At 44.0% G+C, this 20352-nt stretch overlaps 1 protein-coding gene across 1 annotated transcript in view; it reads right to left on the bottom strand.

Moving 5' to 3' along the window:
* Positions 1–613: 613 nt before the first annotated feature.
* The window catches only part of CATSPER3 (cation channel sperm associated 3), a 30509-nt gene continuing 10770 nt past the window's right edge, over positions 614–20352 (bottom strand). The window contains exons 4-8 of the mRNA XM_063121550.1: positions 12995–13177; positions 11385–11525; positions 9337–9456; positions 6470–6627; positions 614–780 (exon numbers count right to left, since the gene is read on the bottom strand). Coding sequence (XP_062977620.1) covers positions 645–780; positions 6470–6627; positions 9337–9456; positions 11385–11525; positions 12995–13177 — 738 coding nt within the window. The 3' untranslated portion in view covers positions 614–644. The remainder of the gene's footprint in view (positions 781–6469; positions 6628–9336; positions 9457–11384; positions 11526–12994; positions 13178–20352) is intronic.

The raw sequence follows: 20352 nt of genomic DNA, 5'->3' as shown, positions 1-20352 counted from the left end.
GATGGGGCATTATATTAACCGCTGCATTAATCTTACTGTGTTGCCTTATTCAATGTATTCCTAATCTGGTGCAAATGTGTAGCCGCTGCTGGCGGAAAAACACCCCTCTGAGACCTTATCGTCCAGAACACATACAGATGTTATACAAACAGCTGTCCAATCATATCCCGGGAGTTCATCAGGACAACACCAATTCGGCATAATAAATTAATAAGAAAAAGGGGAGATGAAGTATTACAGCACAGGCCTGTGGAGTTACGTTGACAGAAGACTGCCCGGGCAAAGCAGGGCTTTGCTGTTATCTTCCTCCCTGTTAATTGACCATTGTTCAAATGCTAGACATGTCCTGTTGCCTTCCAGTAACTAACATAGAATCAACAACCAAGGCAGACTAGCTCAGCAAACAGAAGGGATTAAAGATGTGGATTCAGGATACAAGCAATGTGATCCAAGGGGTTTCGGCGGAAAGGGAGGGGGGAAGAAGGAGGAGATTTTTTCCCTACTTAAACTCTGTGTATGCTCAATAAAGGCACTTGAGTGGCCTCGGTCGCTTCAAGTCACTTCAACCATCAACCCTCAGATGTGTGCGTGAGTATTTACTACAAGGGTCTTCTTTTTTTTCCAAATAGGAAGAAATTAACTTTTTAGGATTTTTTATTCAGTATAGTAGATTGCCTAGATTTGACTTTCAAAGACTGCAAAGACTGCAAAGACTTTGCTTGAGATTCTCGCAGCAGGGTGGTCAAAGTGGCAACGATTTCATAATAGAGTTCTTGCAGCCTGGAAGAAGCAAACATATTCAATCATCATTTCAGTATAACGAAAACTTGGCAACTCTAATGCAATCTATATATAGTTCCATTGAAGCTGGAGAGCCCCCTTTCTGTGTGGACGTGGGCTTTTGAAGCACACCTCAGAGCAGGCTCCTCGCCTGCTCCCTCAGCCCTTAGAGCAACCCTTAGTGGGAGATAGACAAAAACATCTAATGCGGAGCGACTACCCTAAAAAGTAAGTTTGAGCATTCCAACTCCTTTGAATCAGGGCCTTCATCTACAAGCTGCCAACGTACTCTTTTTCATGGTTTCCTTGATGCAGGCTTAGGGCTACGTTGTTCTTAGGATTCTAAGAGCAGTTTCAGACATTTGAAAGAGCAGCTTCAGACATTCAAATGCTTTCAAGCTTCTCTGTAACCTCCCAAATGTCAGACTCATACATCTATTCCACAGGGTCCAGGGCATCCTTCCCCAACCTGGTGTCCTCCAGATGTTTGGGACTACAAAATCCAAGCATTCCTGACCATTGGCCATGCTGGCTGGGGCTGATGGGAGTTGGAGTCCAAAACATTTGGAGGACACCACGTTGGGGAAGGCTGGTCTAGAGTAACTACGGCAATGGTGGCAAACTTGTGGCCCTCCAGATGTTTTGGCCTACAAACTAGGGATGTGCTCCGCTCCGATTAGGAGCGTAGAAGCAGTAGCGGATTGGCCTGCTCCGCCTTACCCAGAGGCGGAGTAGGAGCGGACCGCGGACCCCCTAGAAGCAAGGCGAAGAGAAGCGACCATTTTTCGGAGCTCCGAGTTCAGTCGGAGCGCTCCGGTCGCCATCTTGAAAACATTTCGCCATAGGATTGCATTGCGGCAAATAATCGCGCATAACTACGTTGTTTTTGAAGCTATCGTTCTGGAAATTCTTGTGCACAGAGAGTCGTGGATGGGGGTCATTTTGAGACCACTCTCACCTCTCTGCGTGCTGTGGTTCACGTGCAATATTTTTTTAAAAATCGGGTCAACCGCGGGGCTCAAACTGCGTTTCGGCTTTTCGCCCATAGGATTGCATTGAGGGAAAGAATCGGGGATAACTGGGGGGGGGTTTAAGCTATCGTTCTGAAAATTCTTGTGCACAGAGAGTCGTGGATGGGGGTCATTTTGAGACCACTCTCAACTTTCTGCGTGCTGTGGTTCACGTGCAATATTTTTTTAAAAATCGGGTTAACCGCAGGGCTCAAACGGCGTTTCGGCTTTTCGCCCATAGGATTGCATTGAGGGAAAGAATCGGGGATAACTGGGGGGGGGTTTAAGCTATCGTTCTGAAAATTCTTGTGCACAGAGAGTCGTGGATGGGGGTCATTTTGAGACCACTCTCAACTTTCTGCGTGCTGTGGTTCACGTGCAATATTTTTTTAAAAATCGGGGTTTGGGTTTTTTTTTTTTATTATTATTATTTTTTTGGAAGCGATGACAGGCACATTCAACTCCCAATCCTGATGAGAATTCATCTCCTCAGAAAGCATCCTCCTCCAATCCCAGCGTTGGAGGGGGGACTAAGGCAGACCCACCCTGAGAACTTTCTGTTTTGTGTCTCTTTGTGGGTTGGCGTTCGTGGAGGGAACACTTACTTAGCTAGTGCTCCTGCTTTGGAGATAGATTAATTTAATATAGGTTTAGTTTGGCGCGTGTGTGTGTTTGTTTGCTTCTTTCTGACTTGTAGCTTAGTTTGCCCTGTGTTTTCCCCTTACTTTGATTTAATATAAACTTTATTTTTGAATTTTGGAGTGTGTGGTTGGGTTGGTTGCCCCCCCCTTCCCTGTATTAAAGCCTGACTGTTCTGCTTTTGTGAAAGCTTTCTTTTGAAAGCATACACACACTTTTTGTCCCATTTCCCTACATTTATATTCTTAAACATATTTTATTATATTCTTTCACATAGTCCATTAGTATATATTCTCATACATATTATATTAGTATTCATATTTTGTTCTTCTTATAGTAGTGGTTGGTTCTTTTTCCCCCTCCCCTCTCTTAAATCCTGATTGTGTTTCCTTCTATCTTCTATATACCAAATATACCAAAAAAATTGGATTCTCTTTTTCTTCTCTGTGTAACTTCGACGGAGTGGGCTGCTTTTGTCAAGTTCAACAGGCAGCCACAGATTGAGCATTTTGGGGAAAGCATACGCACACCATTTCCCTATTCTTAAACATATTATTATTATATTCTTTGACATAGTCTTAGTAGTCTATTAGTATACATTCTCATACATATTAGTAGTAGTATTCATATTTTGTTCTTCTTATAGTAGTGGTTGTCCCATTTCTTGTCCCATTTCCCTACATTTATTAGTAATATTCTAAAACATATTATTATATTCTTGTAGATATTCTTAGTAGTATATTCTCATACATATTAGTAGTAGTATATTTTATTGTTCTTGTCCCATTTCCCTACATTTAAACATATTATATTCTTCTTATACATATTCTTAGTAGTACCTTATACATAGTATTAGTAGTATTAATATTTTGTTAGTCATCATGAAAAGAGAAAGCAGGCGTGCTGAAAGCAGCAAGGCTCAGTCTGCCAGCAGGGCTTCCTCTCCTCCTGTGAAACTCAAACGGGCAACTCCTTGGCTGACTGCTCCAAAACAGAAGCAGGACAAGCAGCAGGCAGAGCCACTCTCTTCTGCAACTTGTGCCCGGCGTTCTCTTTTTGAGGGTGGGAATGGGAAAAGTGCCCGTTTGCAAGAGGCACGTGGCAGCAGTGCCATTAGAGGAGGAGGAGTATCCCCAACTCCTTCATTCTCCTTTCAGCCCACGAGCCCGCTGATGGACCTAGACGAGGTCCTCAGCACAGTGGAGGGGGGGGAGGAGGAGGAGGCGGTGGGCCTCCAGGATGTGGGGGCTGAGGAGGAGCAGCAGCAGGCCGAGGCTCTCTCCCCAGTCTCATCCCACACCCCTGTTTCTGTGGCAACACCAGAGAGCTCAGGCGGGCAATTGGTGGTGTCACCACAGAAACGAAAGACAAGCATCGTGTGGGACCACTTTGAGTTGGGAGCGGATCCCCGCTTTGCTGTCTGTCGCCACTGCAAACTCAGCCTAAGCAGGGGTTCATCGACAGGGCATTATGGAACCAGCAGCATGAAGATGCATCTTCATAGGCAGCACCAGGCGATCTTGCTGGGGAAAGAGGCGGGCAAGGCGACTGGTTCCAGGGGAAAGCCGAAGGCTGCTGCTGGCACTGCCACTCTAAGCTCTCCATCTCCCATCCCCACAAGGGTTAGGCAGGCAACCCTGCAGGACATGGGGTGGGGGAAGTATTGACCCACAAGATGGCGTTTTCCAATGCCCACCCAGGGTGCTACTGTGTTGGGGCATCTGCCGGGACTGACTCCTCCCCAATACTAGATCTATGACATGTCACTCTGCCTGCCCCTCTGCTAGCCTGTCCTCCTCGGTGACCGACTCGCTGGGATGGTTTGCGTTTGCAATGCGTGACTAACTGCAATGCTGGCTTAGAAACCAGCCATCACTTCCTTGTGCCCCCAGAAATGCCCGCAGCCTGCCTGCCTGCCTGCCCGCCTCCCCCGGGGTGCTGCTGTGGTGGGGCATCTGCCAGGACTGACTCCTCGCCTACTCTGCCTGCCTCTCTGCCCGCCTGGTGCCTGGTTTGCTCCCAATCGTCCTCCTCTGTGCCCCTCAAGGCGTAACTGCTGGCTTAGAAAGAAACAACCAGCCATCTTTGCCTCACTTTGCGCCCACTTATGGGTTGGTTTGCTATGCGTTAGTGCTCAAGCCATCCTTGCGGCACTACAATGCATGCTGCCTGCCTGCTTTCCATTGATGGTGCTATATAAATAAATAATAATAATAATAATAATTCTCCCCTTCCCGCCTTGCAGCGATGGTGTATGTGTCTTGCTTTGACTCAGGGGAGAAGTCCTTCCTGCGCTCACTTAGACTTTATCAAATTCAATAATCCCTTTTTCAAATGTGCCAGAAGATTTAGGGTTATCTCGTGGCATGTTGGGATTGCCTTGGAACTGGCCCCATTGAGCTGTCTGCAATTGCAACTTTAAATCCCTGACATACTGGAGTGTTCAAATTTCAAAAGTTCCCCTAACATCAGGGGATGATGGGATTGCCTTGAAACTTGGTGTCCATGGGGACACATGGGTAAGCTGTCATGGGACCAAAGGATAGGTTTCTAACGTGCAAATTGACGTAGTTGTAGAATGGGACTTGATTTGGGGTGAGTTAAAAAGTTTAAGCCGCGCCAAAAATCAGGGGATGATGGGATTTGCTTGCAACTTGGCGTGCATGTGGACACATGGATAAGCTCTCCTGGTGCCGAGTTTGAGGTTTCTAACATGCAAATTGACGGAGCTATCCCAAGGGGTGTGAATGGGGTGCCCGATTTTCATAAATTCCCCAAAAATCAGGGGATGATGGGATTGCCTTGAAACTTGGCGTGCATGTGGACACGTGGATAAGCTATCATGGTGCTGAGTTTGAGGTTTCTAACGTGCAAATTGACGTAGTTGTAGAATGGGACAATTTGGGGTGAGTTAAGCCATGCCAAAAATCAGGGGATGATGGGATTTGCTTGCAACTTGGCGTGCATGTGGACACATGGATAAGCTCTCCTGGTGCCGAGTTTGAGGTTTCTAACATGCAAATTGACGGAGCTATCCCAAGGGGTGTGAATGGGGTGCCCGATTTTCATAAATTCCCCAAAAATCAGGGGATGATGGGATTGCCTTGAAACTTGGCGTGCATGTGGACACGTGGATAAGCTATCATGGTGCTGAGTTTGAGGTTTCTAACGTGCAAATTGACGGAGCTATCTAAAGGGGTGTGAATTAGGGTTATGGGAGGTGCGTTAGAGGGTAGAGCCGCGCCAAAAATCAGGGGATGATGGGATTTGCTTGCAACTTGGCGTGCATGTGGACACATGGATAAGCTGCCCTGGTGCCGAGTTTGAGGTTTGTAACATGCAAATTGACGGAGCTATCCCAAGGGGTGTGAATGGGGTGCCCGATTTTCAAAAATTCGCCAAAAATCAGGGGATGATGGGATTGCCTTGAAACTTGGCGTGTGTGTGTATACGCCCATGAGGTGTCATGGTGCCAAACGTGAGGTTTCTAACTTCAACGGAAAAAAAGTTGTTTACTTTTTTAGCTTTCAATGCAAGCCTATGGGGGGGCAAAAACGGAGCTCCGGATCCGATCCGGAGCTCCGAGCGGAGCGGAGCGGAAGTGGGCGGAGCGGGGGCGGGGCGGAGCGACCCGCTCCGAAAAATGGCGGATCTGCAAGTGAAGCGGAGCGGGGGGTCCGTGCACACCCCTACTACAAACCCCTACAATGACCATTCTAAGAAGTGCTACTGGGCTGGAATGCTATCCCTGAAGACAGAGGTGCTTGCCAGGGCCACTTACTCGCAGCACTTCAAGGAAGAGGAGGCCAGAAGGGGAATGGTGCAGACTGGCCAAGTAGAAGACTTGTGTTTCTTTATCACTTCCTATATACAAAACGAGAACTTGGAATAATGGAGATTTTTCATACAAGACTGGAACAAAGGAATTTGGAACCCGGCAAAGCGAATTATGATATCTGTTGGAGTAAATCTGTCCATCACTAGAAGTAATGTGAGCATGATCCATTTCTTATTCTGTTTTTCTACGAAGAGTTACGTACTTATAAACCGTGGCATCCTGCCGGTCTAGGGATGTCAAATAGAGATCAATGAAAGGTAGACTGGCACAGAAGTCTTCTAAGATCACAGGATCCGAGTGATGCAGGGTTTTTTTAAAGTCTTCCACCAGCTCATCAAAAGTTTGGTATTCAGTTGATTTCTGGTGTGAAAAGACAAGCATGCTGTTTAAACACCAGCATGATGATATCACAGAACTAAAGACCATGGCCAACAATGTCACAAGTGGCAAATAACTAACACTGGGAAGGGGCAGGCATTAGTTCTTTAAGTAATAGAAGCCATACCCAGACCAGGATTTCTTCGCTGTATTCAGGATGTTTTTGTGAGATTTAAATAGAATACATTTTGGGTAGACCCTTTAAAATTTTAGGAAGTTTATCCAGTCCCCACCACTGAGACTTTTAAAGAAGAGGTGGGGCAGGGTCAGAGAGATCTAGAAAGCTGCTAAGCACTGTGTTTCTCAAGGAGCCCCCTGCATCTCCATGTGTCTCTGCTTGCCTTTCCAAGTCACACGGGGATGGATAAGGCACCACCAAATTTCAAAAGGGCCCTTGGCACCCTGCTGTACATGGCAATGTGAGCATATGTATGAGTGAGGGATGCATAGGTGCAACTGATCATAAAGTAGAGAAAACGGGGCTCACTTATTGCGTTAGATGCAACATTATCCACCATAACCAGAGGGTCGGGGTGGTGGTGTGGGTCTTTTATTATCTAGTTTGTGCCAGTTCCAGCCTCTTTCCATTCCACCATCACATTGTTTCTCCTCCTTTGAGGCACATGTGGTGAGGCTCTTCGCACCATTGCGACTGCGGATTGCAGTTTTGTACCGCCCCCCAGGCTCATCCTCAAAATTCCTCTCTGATTTTGATTCGTGGCTGTCCTTTTTCCTCTCTGATAACTGTCCTACTCTTATCTTGGGTGACTTCAATATCCATGTGGATGACCCTCAAGACGCTGCAGCTCTACGATTTCGCTCCTTATCTTCCTCTTATGATCTTAAGCTTTGGTCTGATGTACCCACACATTCCCTTGGACACTGTCTGGATCTTGTTCTCACTCGGAATTGCTCTGTTTTGGACTTTTCTACTGCTGACTTTCCTTCCTTCCTATCTCTCCTCTCTCATCTCACACTATTGCCCCACTCGTGCTCTTCGCTCCTCTGACACCATGTTTCTCGCCTGCCCAAGGGTCTCTACTTCCCTTGCTCGGCTTCGTCCATTTTCTTCTGCTGCCCCTTACGCCTGGAACGCTCTTCCAGAACATCTGAGATCCACAAGTTCAATCGCAGCTTTTAAAGCTCAGCTAAAAACTTTTCTTTTTCCTAAAGCTTTTAAAACTTGATGCTGTTTGGACTTTATACTGTTAGTTTTACCCTACCCTGTGCCTGTTTACCCTACCCAGTGCCTGTTTGCATTCTCTTCCCCTCCTTATCGCTTTACTATGATTTTAATAGAATGTAAGCCTATGCGGCAGGGTCTTGCTATTTACTGTTTTACTCTGTACAGCACCATGTACATAGATGGTGCTATATAAATAAATAAATAAATAAATAAAATAATAATAATAATAATAATAATAATAATAATAATAATAATAATAATAACAACAACATAACATACCACAAGACTAACACTTGGAAAGACTCAGATCATTTCAATAATCCATTTACTTTTGTTAGCTCAAGCCTGGGCATCCACAGATTCCTTGGGTGCTCCTGCTTTTTATTTTATTTTTTCAAGATAGTATTATTAATATTTATTTATTTATTTATTTATTTATTTATTGGCTGGGAGGCTGACATGCCTTATCCATCCCCCTATGATTTGGAGAGGCAAGCAGAGACACATGGAGATGCAGGAAGTTCCTTCAGCCATCTTTGGCTCAAGGCTCTCTAGCACCATCTTCATTTGGGTTCAAAAGAGTGGCTTTGTGTCTTGGAATTCAACCAACCCTTCCCCCAGAGTCTTCTGCTTAGGTTCTTGGGCAAGTTACTTTCCATTTAGTCTCACCAGTTTGCCTTCTCAGAAATGACCAGCCATGCCCCCATGGCAGCCACATTGTGAGAGCACCTACAACACTCTCTCAAAATTCCAAAGGCTCTGATCATCCAAAGAAGTTTTGGGATCTCTGTCTTAACATTGGGTAGGTGTACCTGTTGGCCAGTTAGATAATGTCTGGCCCAGGGCTGGACCTGTGTACTCACAGAGTGGAAAATAGCTGCTATAATAGGGTGACCATATTTGGGAAACCAAAAAAGAGGACACCGTGTGTGTGTGTGTGGAAGCAGCTTTCTGAGTCCTGCAGAAAGTACTTTATTCCCCCGCCACCTTAAAGAACCCGATTGGAGTGGAGGAGGGGAAAGGATTTCATTCTGCACCACCACCATCCACTCCAATTGGGTCCTTTTCTATAATTTCCATGAATGACCCACTTTCCCCTTTAAGACCTCAATTGGAGCTCGGGGTGGGGGAATGATGTGCTTCAAGAAAGCATGTCATTCCCTCCTGCCATGCTAATGGCAGCCTTAAAGGGGAACGTGTGTCATTCCAGGACATTATTGAAAATTATAGAAAATCCCCCCTGACACTATGGAAAGAACAAAAACCAGGACAAATCCGGGGAAATCCTGACAGTTGGTCACCCTATGCTATAAAGCCAAAAATAACTTTTCCCTATTTGCAGGCGAAGTGAACCGTTTCAGCTTTAAATGTAATGAAAGCTACAATTTGCTTTACTTTGAAAACTCTATAATACTTATTAAATCATAAGGGCTAATTAATAAAGTCATGGAGTAAAAAGAAAAGCCCATGCTGTCAAGATAACAATGGGAAAATACATTGCTAACCTGTTGACTGAGCAATTCTTTGATTTCTTCCTGTTGCCGTCTTAAAATCGCCTGCTTCTTTGCTATCAGAGCAGCCCGTCTCTCCGCTTTCAGCTTTTTCTCATATTGCTCCGTTGAATCCTACACATACAAAAGCAAGAGATGACAGATGATCTTGGTGGAGACAGAGGTCTTCTTTGCTTCCTACGTTCGAAGGAGAATTGCTCGAGCCAGTAAAAATCTACAGTTGTTTTAGAAGCAAATGTAAGAGGGGTGACAGACATCCTCTAAGCCTCAGTTGTGCTTTACGTTTTAGATGGGACAGTTTTCAAAGTCCTATTCAGGAGCGCAAACCTCATACAATGAGAGTCACCTGAGGCGGAGAGCACCCTCTGTGTTCACTGACGATGCCTCCTCCATCCCATCCCCCAACTTTTTCACCCTCCATTCATTGGAGGAGAAGGAAGGAGGAGGTCTAGAGCAGGCAACTGCTCTGTGTATCTTCACCACATGATTTAGAAGCATGATGGCACAGTAGGGCTCTATCCTGTGTGGGGATTCTAAATGCATGCTCTCCGCCTCAGACCTTCCCCCATAAGGCATGGATGGCAGGCCAGCAAGCACAGTGGTAATTATACAGTGGCAATCATGACGAGGCATAAGGTCTCCATAGGGTCCAAGTCTCATCAGTTCTGGAACATTCCCAAGGTACCCCCCTCCCTACACAATATTCCCTGAATGCAACAATATGTATCAATTTGCTAAGCAATGCAATGCCTCTTCTCAGTCTCCAGAAGCCCTCCTATGAGAAAGGGATGGAAGAAAGGAAAGGAGTTTAATTAGTTTCTCCCATTTGTTTCTCTGTTTTCCTTTGTTTCTCATTGAATCAAAGTAGAAACAAACAGTGGCACATTGGTTTCATTTTTCATTCATTTTAGAAACAAATTAGCAGACACCCTAGGCGTCTCCACTGAAAAAGATTGCAATGTCTGCTTATTTGCAACGATGCATATGAAGGTTGTTGTGAGCAAATGCAGTCTCAAAGCAACAGCATCATCAATGAAGGCTCAAGATTCAAATTGCTTTCTCTGTCTAAAGTCAAGGGCCTCCTTTCTAGGTCTCTCAGCACACACACACACACACACACACACACACACACAGAGAGAGAGAGAGAGAGCCAGGTACACACACACATAGAGTTTGCATACAATGGCAATCATGGGTCATGTGTCACCACTATTTTAAGTACACAACCTCCCATCAGCCAAATCAGAGGTTGCTCAGTGACATGCGAACCTGGACATTATGAGTTAATCGTGGGTGAAATAGCCCACAATTAGTTAAATTAACTGTGGGTTGCTCAACCCATGATTATTCTTTAGTGTCCAGATTCAAAAAACAGTAGAATGCATCAGGCATGCACTGCAGCAAATTGCAGGTTAATTAATCCTTGATTTGTGGCTGTTGAATGCAAATGGAGCCTCAGATTCTGCAAAACAGTCTCTCAGCTTCTTTGTACTTTATAGGATGGGTGTTATCTGCAAATCCAAATGGCCAGAGTGATCTTCTCCCCCAATAAGCCCATTCATTAGCATCCATTATTAGTGGACCGGCCATACTAGAGCCACAGGGATACTCTGCGTAGCAGAACATCCTGGTGCATAACAATATTCTATTTATCTCATATCAAAACAGTGATAAATCATCCCGCAGCTTTATAGGTTTAATGATCAGCATAATACATGAGCTCCCCCACCCCCGATTTTTCCACTTCTTTCCCATATGTTTCATTTATGCTGCCAGCAGATGGCACTATTTTATTGCACACTTTGAATGTATTACAGCATTTTCGGGGGTTTATATAATAGAAGAATCCCGCTTGAAAATGGCGGGAGAGGCATCGGAGGTTGATGACATCATGTAATGGACTTGCAAATTTCCAAGCATGTCCAATCTCAAGTGTGCAATAAATTGCTTGTGTGGAGAAGCTCTCAGGCAGGGCCAGTTATCAAATAAACAGACTTGCACAGAGAGGAAATTGCTAGCGGCATCGCACAAAGGCAACTTACCTGAATATCCATAATGACAACACCAATAAACATATTGAAAAACACAAAAAATCCCAAAAGAATGAACACTATTGTGAATGTCCGGCTTGTAACAATTTGTTTGGTATCCAATTCCTCCTGTAGGTCTGTCCAGCCATCAACCTGCAAGTTCATCAGATCAGTCATTAAACTCTAAAGGCGAATCAGTCAGGAGTCATATAAATCACTGCCTTACATGCAATACATGCCTTCCCATAATAACACACATACAAACTCCAACCAATGCCTACACTTCCAGATTTAAAACAACTGCTCTTACTTCTTAATAACAATTACCATTTGGCAATCATTATTGTCTCTTTGGTTTTGCCCACATTGTTGCTCTTTCCATTGCGTTTCTTTTCATTTTGGTTTTCTCTGTTTATATCTGTTCCTCATTGCCCATCTATTGACAAATTAATGGAGGATATGGCTATAAAGGGCTACTAGTCATAATGGCTATATAACTACTTCCCAAATCATCAACATCCTGCCTCTGAATACCAGTCACGAGAACAACACTCTTCTTACGTTTCTTCCTGCACTGCTCTTTGTGCAGTCTCTACACATGCACAAAGGTCAACACAGAAAGACTCAGAGGCAATCGATAAAAAGAGTCATCATAATATTGCTCACAAAGTCTGTCTAGACATTGAGAGGATATTGGAGGAAAGTTAGGGTTGGACCACAAGGCCGAAGTCCGGGACATCACAGCCGAGCGGCAGGTGATAGGAGCAGTGGCACACAGGCCTGGTGTCAACCTCTGGGCTGGTATGGGCATCCCGGAGCGCACTGGGACTGGGGCTGCTCACCACCACATCTTTTCTTCCTTATTTTTTCAAAACATTTTATAACCTGGGGGCAGCCAGCCGGGCATGCAGATAGCTCATTTGATTATTATTTTTTACTTGAAAACATAATTGCCCCCTTTCTACACCAAAATGGTGCTTATTCCCAAGCAGATATCTTTGGCCTGAGAGCAGCAGAAGTAAATTCTGTTGTATTCCGTAGCATCATGATAGTGCTATGATCAAAATGTGGAACTGCCTCTGCTCAGAGTATTCCTTTTACCTGGCAAACAGATTGTTTGTTTGGATGGTTGGTTGGCTGGTTGGTTTTTGCTCCAATGTGTCAGGAATGTAGAAGGAGTTGGAAAGTATGAAGTAGTGGTTGGGGGTGGGGAGAAGAGCAATGTTACAACTGCACTAACATGTAAAGCCCCCATCCCTCTATGCATACACTCCTGTAGGATAATTAAGTCCAGGGTCTAAAACTGCCTAGCTACACCCCAGGGGAAAGGGTTAAGCACCCATCCTGATAATGCTGTGGCAAATTATCAAAACACACCACCCGTTGGCAGTTACATTTGCCTTCTTATAAGCATGCAGGATCACAATGCAACTCCTGATGTCTCATTTAGTTGTGCTACAAAATGGTGTCTATACAAGGTAATGGCACTGCTAGGTGGGACTAACAAGGAGAAAAGTTTTCTTAGCTTCAAAGTCTTTCTTTCTTAACCCGAGTCAAGACCATTACTTAGCAACGTTTGTCGAACAGAACTGAGTGAAAATTGAAATGCTTCTGAAAATTACCGTTACTAAGCTGAAGAGTGTGAAGAAGGCAACCGCTAAGGTGCCCCAGTTCTGAGGGTCTCCATTTTCAGGGTCTTTGTACAAACCATGACCCAAAATTGCAAAGATAAATATTAACAGGAACAACAGGACAAGCACATTGATCACATTTTTCATAGTCTTGGCCAGTGCTGCCATCAGAATCTGGAGACAACGGGGAGGAGAGAGGAGAAAAGCAAGTAATTTACATGACCTCGTGCAAAGAAAAAAAGTTTCTTGAATTGAAACAATGGGGTAGGAAAGTAGAACGGGAGATATCCTTTTTCCAGCCCAAATAGATGCTGCTTCACAAACTGGTTGTCAATGGCAGGACATGTCTAATTATGCAGGGACTGAACCAGAACTACCAGGCCTCTAGTCCATTTTAAGTTGACATTTTGGATTTGGGAACTGATTCCAGAGAACAAAATACACACTTGCCAAGTCCTTTCACAGGGTTGGATAGGGGCTCTGCTTGCAGAAGGTTTCTCCGCCCAATTTTGGGGGATCTCTCTCCCCCCTACAGACCACAACTCTCCCCATTCAGCAAGATCTCCTGACTCTCTTACCTGGTTTGCACTATTGCAGGATGGTTAATAAGCTATGGTCTATTGTAGGGTTCTGGGGTGGCTTGTTAACCATGGCAACAAGCCACCATGGCCGGATTCACATGGCCTGCAGAAGGTAATTATGCTACACACACACCCTGGAAGGAAATAAGCCACGATTGTGTGAACCAGGACTCTATGTAGCATTTCTTAGGAGGCTGGAGGGGCTGCCATGAGAAGAAAGGAGCAAGGAAGTCAATTTCCACCAGCACAGTTGATCCAGCTTAAATCCGGATCCAATCCATAGCCACTGGTTATGTTTATTTGACAAGCAAAGTCTATAATATCCACACATGGACATGTTTGATACATGACACCATGCCCTTGTATTGTGTATGCAAGACTGGGCTCTTCCCAGCAGGTACAAAATGTATTGTATGAATCAGTCTCAGACATGGCTACATGTGGAGTTACTGTTACAAGTGACAAGCCCTTTGACAAGACATGGGAAACTGCTGAGCTGGCGATCTCCTTGATCTAACGAAACGAAACAAAAATTCCTTTGCCATAAAAAAAAAGATACGGGGGAGCATCTTATCCTGGCTTTGCACAAACCCATTAACCAGGAACTGACACCTGAACAGACTAACAAATGGATTTTGGATTTGAAGTATGAGACAGTGTTGGCAGTCACAGATGTTTGTTTTAAAAGAACCAGCAGATTGTATAAGAACCCCTTTGGCATGTGCATTTGGCATCTGCCTGCTTTCCGTAGTGAAAGGAAGGCAGCCAGCCCATTCTTTAGTCAGTCTCTAGAGTAATATAATACTCAGGCAGCGCAGAGCTCTTCTGTAGTTCCAAGTTAATAGAAATGTTTGTGATCTTGGCCAAGATCCATGACCAACAGTCTGACTCAAGCGGTATTCCCAAGTCGGTATTCCCATCAGCTCCTAAGAGAGTCTAGTGTACATTCTGATGTAATTTGTAGCACTTTATATGAGTTCATTCTGTTTAGAGTTCTTACCCAGTGACCCTGTGCTTTGCAGTGCTTCCTCTAGGGGCATATTAAGCGGAGTTATCGTAGTGCAAAAGACCAACAAGGCCAACATCTGCTCCATAACAGACAGCACTGATGGATTCAGTCCACAGTACTGTGGTAGCTTTGTTATGGATGCAGGGGTCCTTGAGAAGCAGCTACTTCCCTTTTAAGTGGGATTCCTCTATGTGGGACTAGTAAGTCAGGTGAGGAAGAGAAGCAGTTAGTGCAATGTTACCGCTGGCGCTAAATGCAATGCCTTTCAGGCAGAGAACCATACGCAGGGTTCTGCTTGTGAAATGGGGCTTTCCTGTCCCACTCCCTGCTGCAGGTGTTGAACCTGCTGAAAAATTACTCCTGAGAGTTACATGACCCTTGGGAATGGTGCACGATGTGGTGTATTGGAGGAGAAATCAACAGAAATAGGAACATCTCTTCCCTTTGCCCAGAGAGAAATGCTGAATTAAGGGTTGAAGTGTTACAGGTGAGAAGGTTGCAATAGTCAAGGTGGGAGACTCCTCACCCATGGGGAGAAGAAGAGCCTTATCCAATGACGCTTTATCCAAGGGTGTATCCAACAGTGTTCTTCTGCCAGCAGAATGGACATTGCTGATGGAAACAGGAGGAAAAACTGCTTTCCCTAAACAGTGAACCTGGTGACAGCTGAGTTCTGATTCAATCAGTGCAGCATTTGTTGCCAGTGAAGATATAGAGAACTGCACATCCCTAAACACTACAGGACATGTATTAGGGAACCATATACAGTGGCTCTAAGTACTGTACTAAAATAGGGAGCCCATGTGGCTTAATAGATAGAAAATTGATTCTGGACCAAAAACAAACAACCCAACAAACTGAATTTGAGCCACAGCTCAGCTACAGACATGCTAAGTGGCCTTGGTCATATCAGTTATCATTTCACAATTAACAGCGATTTAATTCATCACAGTCCAATGCACTTAAATGTATTTAATTCCATTGCCTTCAATTCTTGTATTGGACTATGGCCAAGATGTATACTATACTAGAACATGCACAAACATTAAGGACATGATCCTTCCCCATATGTGTGTAGTACCTGTGCATGAACAGACTGCCATAGGGCCATAGGGAAGTTTCCCACATCCTTAATCGTCTGTAATCATCTCTACTCCTCTCAATCAAGTTTGAATTCCTCAACTGGTTGGGAAAGATGTACTGGATGTAGATGTGGTTTTCCCATTTCCTATAATGGCCTGACATTGGTACCAGTATGTATCTGTGTGTACACCAAGGGGCAGGATTAAAGCGCTCTCTTATGCCCCATAGAGATCCTGCTATGAGTGGCCAAAACATCAACTCAAGGAAGAATCAAACCTTAAAGTGGTACATTAATAAATAGTCCCCCACAAAAAAAAACCCACAAAAAATACAGACTTAGCACTCTGCATGATCAAACTCTTAATCCTGCCATTAGAAAGTGACCCTCAAAATGAGAAGGAGGAACAAGCCCATTTACACTCCACAGCATGGGACATTTTTATAAAGCTATGTAATGGCGGTTCAGTCAATCAGGGCTTTAGATACAATCTTTAAAAAGTCAACCTCCCTTAAGGTGAAGCCAACAGGAGAGCTATAAAAGTGCTGGTGGCAGCGACATGCCAACAAGCACCCCCTGCATACATCTATCCAATAACATTGTTACCCTGGTCCACCTTTGCATCTTTCTACACCTTAGGAAATCCACATCCTTTCCTAGAGGGGTCTGTGATGTGTGCCTCTGAATATTGTAAACAATGTTGAAAATAGTTCCCAAGATCATCTCCCGAAATGGCCATTTTTAGAACCAATTTGGCATTCCAAACATTTATTTGCAACCCAAAAGTTGGATGAATGGAGCCTCCATCGTCAGCAGGACTGTGTCTAACAGAACCTCTCTGTGTGGAATACAACAAGGAAATTATATCCTCAAGGTGGAAATTTATTGCACTGAAGTGGAAGGCAGAAAGTTGTTAAGAGCTTGTTGCTTTTTAATTAATAAAAAGGAACCATAGTTAGACAGTGTGACCTGTTTTTCAGCCTTGAATGCAATTTCCTTGCTAAGGGGTAATTTAGGTGGCAATTAATAAATTATAATGCACATACAGATATAAATAGCCTCCCACATCTTTGGTTGGGAGTGGGGAGGTGGCCCTTGCTAGAACATAAGGTATGTTTTTAGAAAAATAATTGCACTTCTTCGAACACTGGAGGATCGTCAGTCTACTTTGGGCCAAAGGCCTGATAAGTCTTTTACCTTTGCCACAGTCAAGGGCTTTCGGAAGAAAATGCAGGATGAACACAGTGATCCTGAAGTTGGATACACTGCTCCAAAGCTAATCTTTAAGTAGCCGGGAAATTGCCAGTGCCTAGTATGTATGTTCTGCTGCTCAAGGATTTATATAGCCTCACAGTGCAATCCTAGGCATGTCTACTCAGAGGTAAGTCCCACTGACTTTACTAGGACATACCCCAAAGCAAGTGTGTACAGAATTGTAGTCTAGCTACGCAATCCAATACATGTCTACTCAGCAGTAAGTCCCATGAAGTTTAATGGGACCAGGAAAGTGTGTGTAGAATTGCAGCTGGGTAGTATGACATTAAATAATAAAAATGTAACTCAGGTTAAAAGTAATGTAATTCTATGTGCACAGATCTGCATAAATGAAGTGGGGTTTCTCAATTACAGGCTGAAAAAAGTGACTTCTACAGGTTAATTACACACTGTATTACATCAGTTTACTCTCTTCCCAGTTTTATATGAAGTGTCCCTTTCTTCTAGTATTATTAACAAAGAGAAATCGAAATGCATGATTTGCCTTCTATAAACTGTGGGTTGTTTTATATACCCCCTTCTCAACCTTTTTTCCAGAAACACTGGGTAATTAGCATATAAAATCCTGGTGATAACTGAAGTCCCAAGATCAAGAGTAGCGGGATAAAGGCTCAAAAGTGATCATTATAAGAGCTTTGTGCCTATAAATGTCCCACTTCTGGTGAACTCCCAAGCCAATTAATGACAAGCAGAGACTTCAGCTGTACAGCTACACCACACGCATTAGCTCCCTACTGAAAACGAAACCTCCAAGGTTGCCAGGAGAAAACCACGAGTCAACCACCTTCAGACTTGGTGTGTGATCGTTTACTTGCTGATGTATACGCATAGCTGTGCACGCCTGTATATATTTATGCCAGTTACACACTGTCGCCACTGCTCCTTTATATTGATAGGAAGACAGAAAGGGGTTGTGTTGAGTTGAATAATTGACTGGGTTAAATGATGAATATCCCTTTGATCAGTTAAGGCATTGCCCAATTAATTCGGCAACTTGTTTTCAAACACACCGTTATCTATTTCTAATACAAATATGGAAAGCAACGGTGGGCGCCATCTTAGGAGAGGCAATTCTCCTCTCACACGTTGCAGGGAAAGCCTCTTCCCTCCTACAACATGTGCATTGTACAACTAAAATATATATGTTTGTTCCACTAAAAAACATATGTTTTATCTCCAGAGATACTTGTACACACGTGCAGGTTTATACAGATTTAATAAAATAATTGCTTAAAACGTATATCAGGGTAGACCACACTCAGGACATGGGCTGCTTGTGCTCCCCCACCCTCTGGTGCAGCCCCCACCTCCATGGAGGAAAAAAACACCTGGCAAAACAAATCAGGAGATTGCTACTGAACTGCAGTGGCAAATCACCACAGAGGCTTAGAAAGGGCAGGTTTAAGCTCATTGGTTTCTTTTTAAACAGACAAACATAGAGACAAGGCACATGTGCACATATATTCTTCTCTAGTTACAGAATGCTGGAAATTGAAGTCCATTTCCAAAGCTAGTTTTTAATGCCAAGCAGGTAAATGACCAACTCCTTATGAGTCCTCAGCATGTTAAGGAGCAACATGAAGAAAGTTACCCACATGTTTGCAAACGCTATCTGAAAATAGATATGCCAACCTCAATCTGAATGTCCTAAGGTTCTCACTGGTTTTTTATTTATTACATTTCTATACCGCCCAATAGCCAGGGCTCTCTGGGCGGTTCACAACATGTCCTATGTTAAGGGACATAGGAACTGAGGAGTCAAAGAATTAGTCCATCTAGCCCAGGACTGTTGATACGAACTCGCAGTGGCTATCCAGGGCCTTGGGCAATTTTTTTTCCTCCCTAGTCCTACCTGGAGAAGTCAGAGATTCTCCAGGTGAAGCAGGGCTGCTCTACCACTGGGGTCTTGCCTCCTACTCTGATTTACAAGGCCAAATGACCCTATCCTGCCAACATAACAAATGATATGAATCTATCAATACTGTGCGTGTTGGTAGGAGGCGAGGCTTGTAAAAAGTCACTCCAGATAGGATAAGGCAATAATGGCATCATGCATTAGAGTAAGGCAAATCAGTTCTGCCTAATAACATCTCATTACACTTCTTGGCGAAAACATGAGGCCGGCTGGCTGGCCAGAATTCCAGTAATCACTCCCGGTAAGTGACAAGCAGGATGCAGACAAAGGAAAGGATCATGACGCGCACAAACTAATCGTTAATGCCTTCAGTGTTTAGGGCCTTTTATAAAAGGAAAGCTGATCATACTATCAAAATCATAGCCACTATAACAGAAGTGGACAACTTGTGGCCCTCCAGGTGACTTGGCCTACAACTCCCGTCAGCCTCAGCCAGCATAGCCAATGGTGAAGGATAATGGAAGTTGTAGGCCAAAACATCAAGTTGCCCATCCCTGCACTATAAGTTCACTTCATTACATCTCTATCTTCATACCATTAGACTACAAATATATTAAACAATATTGGCAGTACAGTTCAAAATTACACTACATTTGTGAAGGTGAATCAGGCAAAAAGAACATAATCAAATTTAACTACCATGGGTTGGATTGAGGATATGTCTCACGCAGGAGTAAGGGACCCTCCATGAGAGGAAGTCCTCTGTCTTCGGAAGGTCCCTCCCTCTCCCAATTCAGCAGGGTCTCCTGCCTTTACGTGTAGCATTTTCAGTGGGGCTGGGAGGACTGCCCTTGGAAGAGGTGGGCAAGGAAGCCCACTTCTGCCAATGCACTTGATCCAGCTTAAATCGGGATCCAACCCAATGTCATTATAATTACTTCATTATCAGAGATATTTTCCTTGAGAGTACATCAAAACACAAATCCTCCTCAGATGCCTATTTTAGACGTTCATTTGTGAAATGGGCAGACATTAAAAATGTCAAGAGTTAGGAATATTACCTGATCTGAACATCAGATGTCAGCAGTGAGTACAGCAAACAGAACCCAGAACAGATTCAACATTGGTACCATACCATTTGGGTTGCAATACAATAATAACAATAACAATAATAATAATAATTTATTTATTACCTGCCTCTCCCTCTGGATTGAGGTGGGGAACAACATTAAATACAATATAATACATAATACTAGTTAAAAGAGCATATAAAACCAATACAATATTAAAATAACTATCACAACAACTTAAAATTCTTATGTTTAAAATTCATCTGGGTAGGCCTGCTGGAAGAGACTAGTCTTTATGGCGGTCTTAAACTCAGAAAGAGTATTAAGCTGATGAATCTCCTCCAGCAGGCCATTCCACAGTTTGGGGGCGGCAGAAGAAAAGGTCCTCTGGGTAACAGTTGTCATCCTAGTTGTGGCTGACTGGAGTAAACCCTTCCCAGAGGACCTGAGTGTGCAGGGCAAATTGTATGGGAGAAGG

Source organism: Elgaria multicarinata, chromosome 3, assembly GCF_023053635.1.
Source record: "Elgaria multicarinata webbii isolate HBS135686 ecotype San Diego chromosome 3, rElgMul1.1.pri, whole genome shotgun sequence".
Taxonomy (NCBI): domain Eukaryota; kingdom Metazoa; phylum Chordata; class Lepidosauria; order Squamata; family Anguidae; genus Elgaria; species Elgaria multicarinata.
The sequence above is the reverse complement of the archived record's forward strand: the minus strand, read 5'-3'. Positions and strand labels throughout refer to the sequence as shown.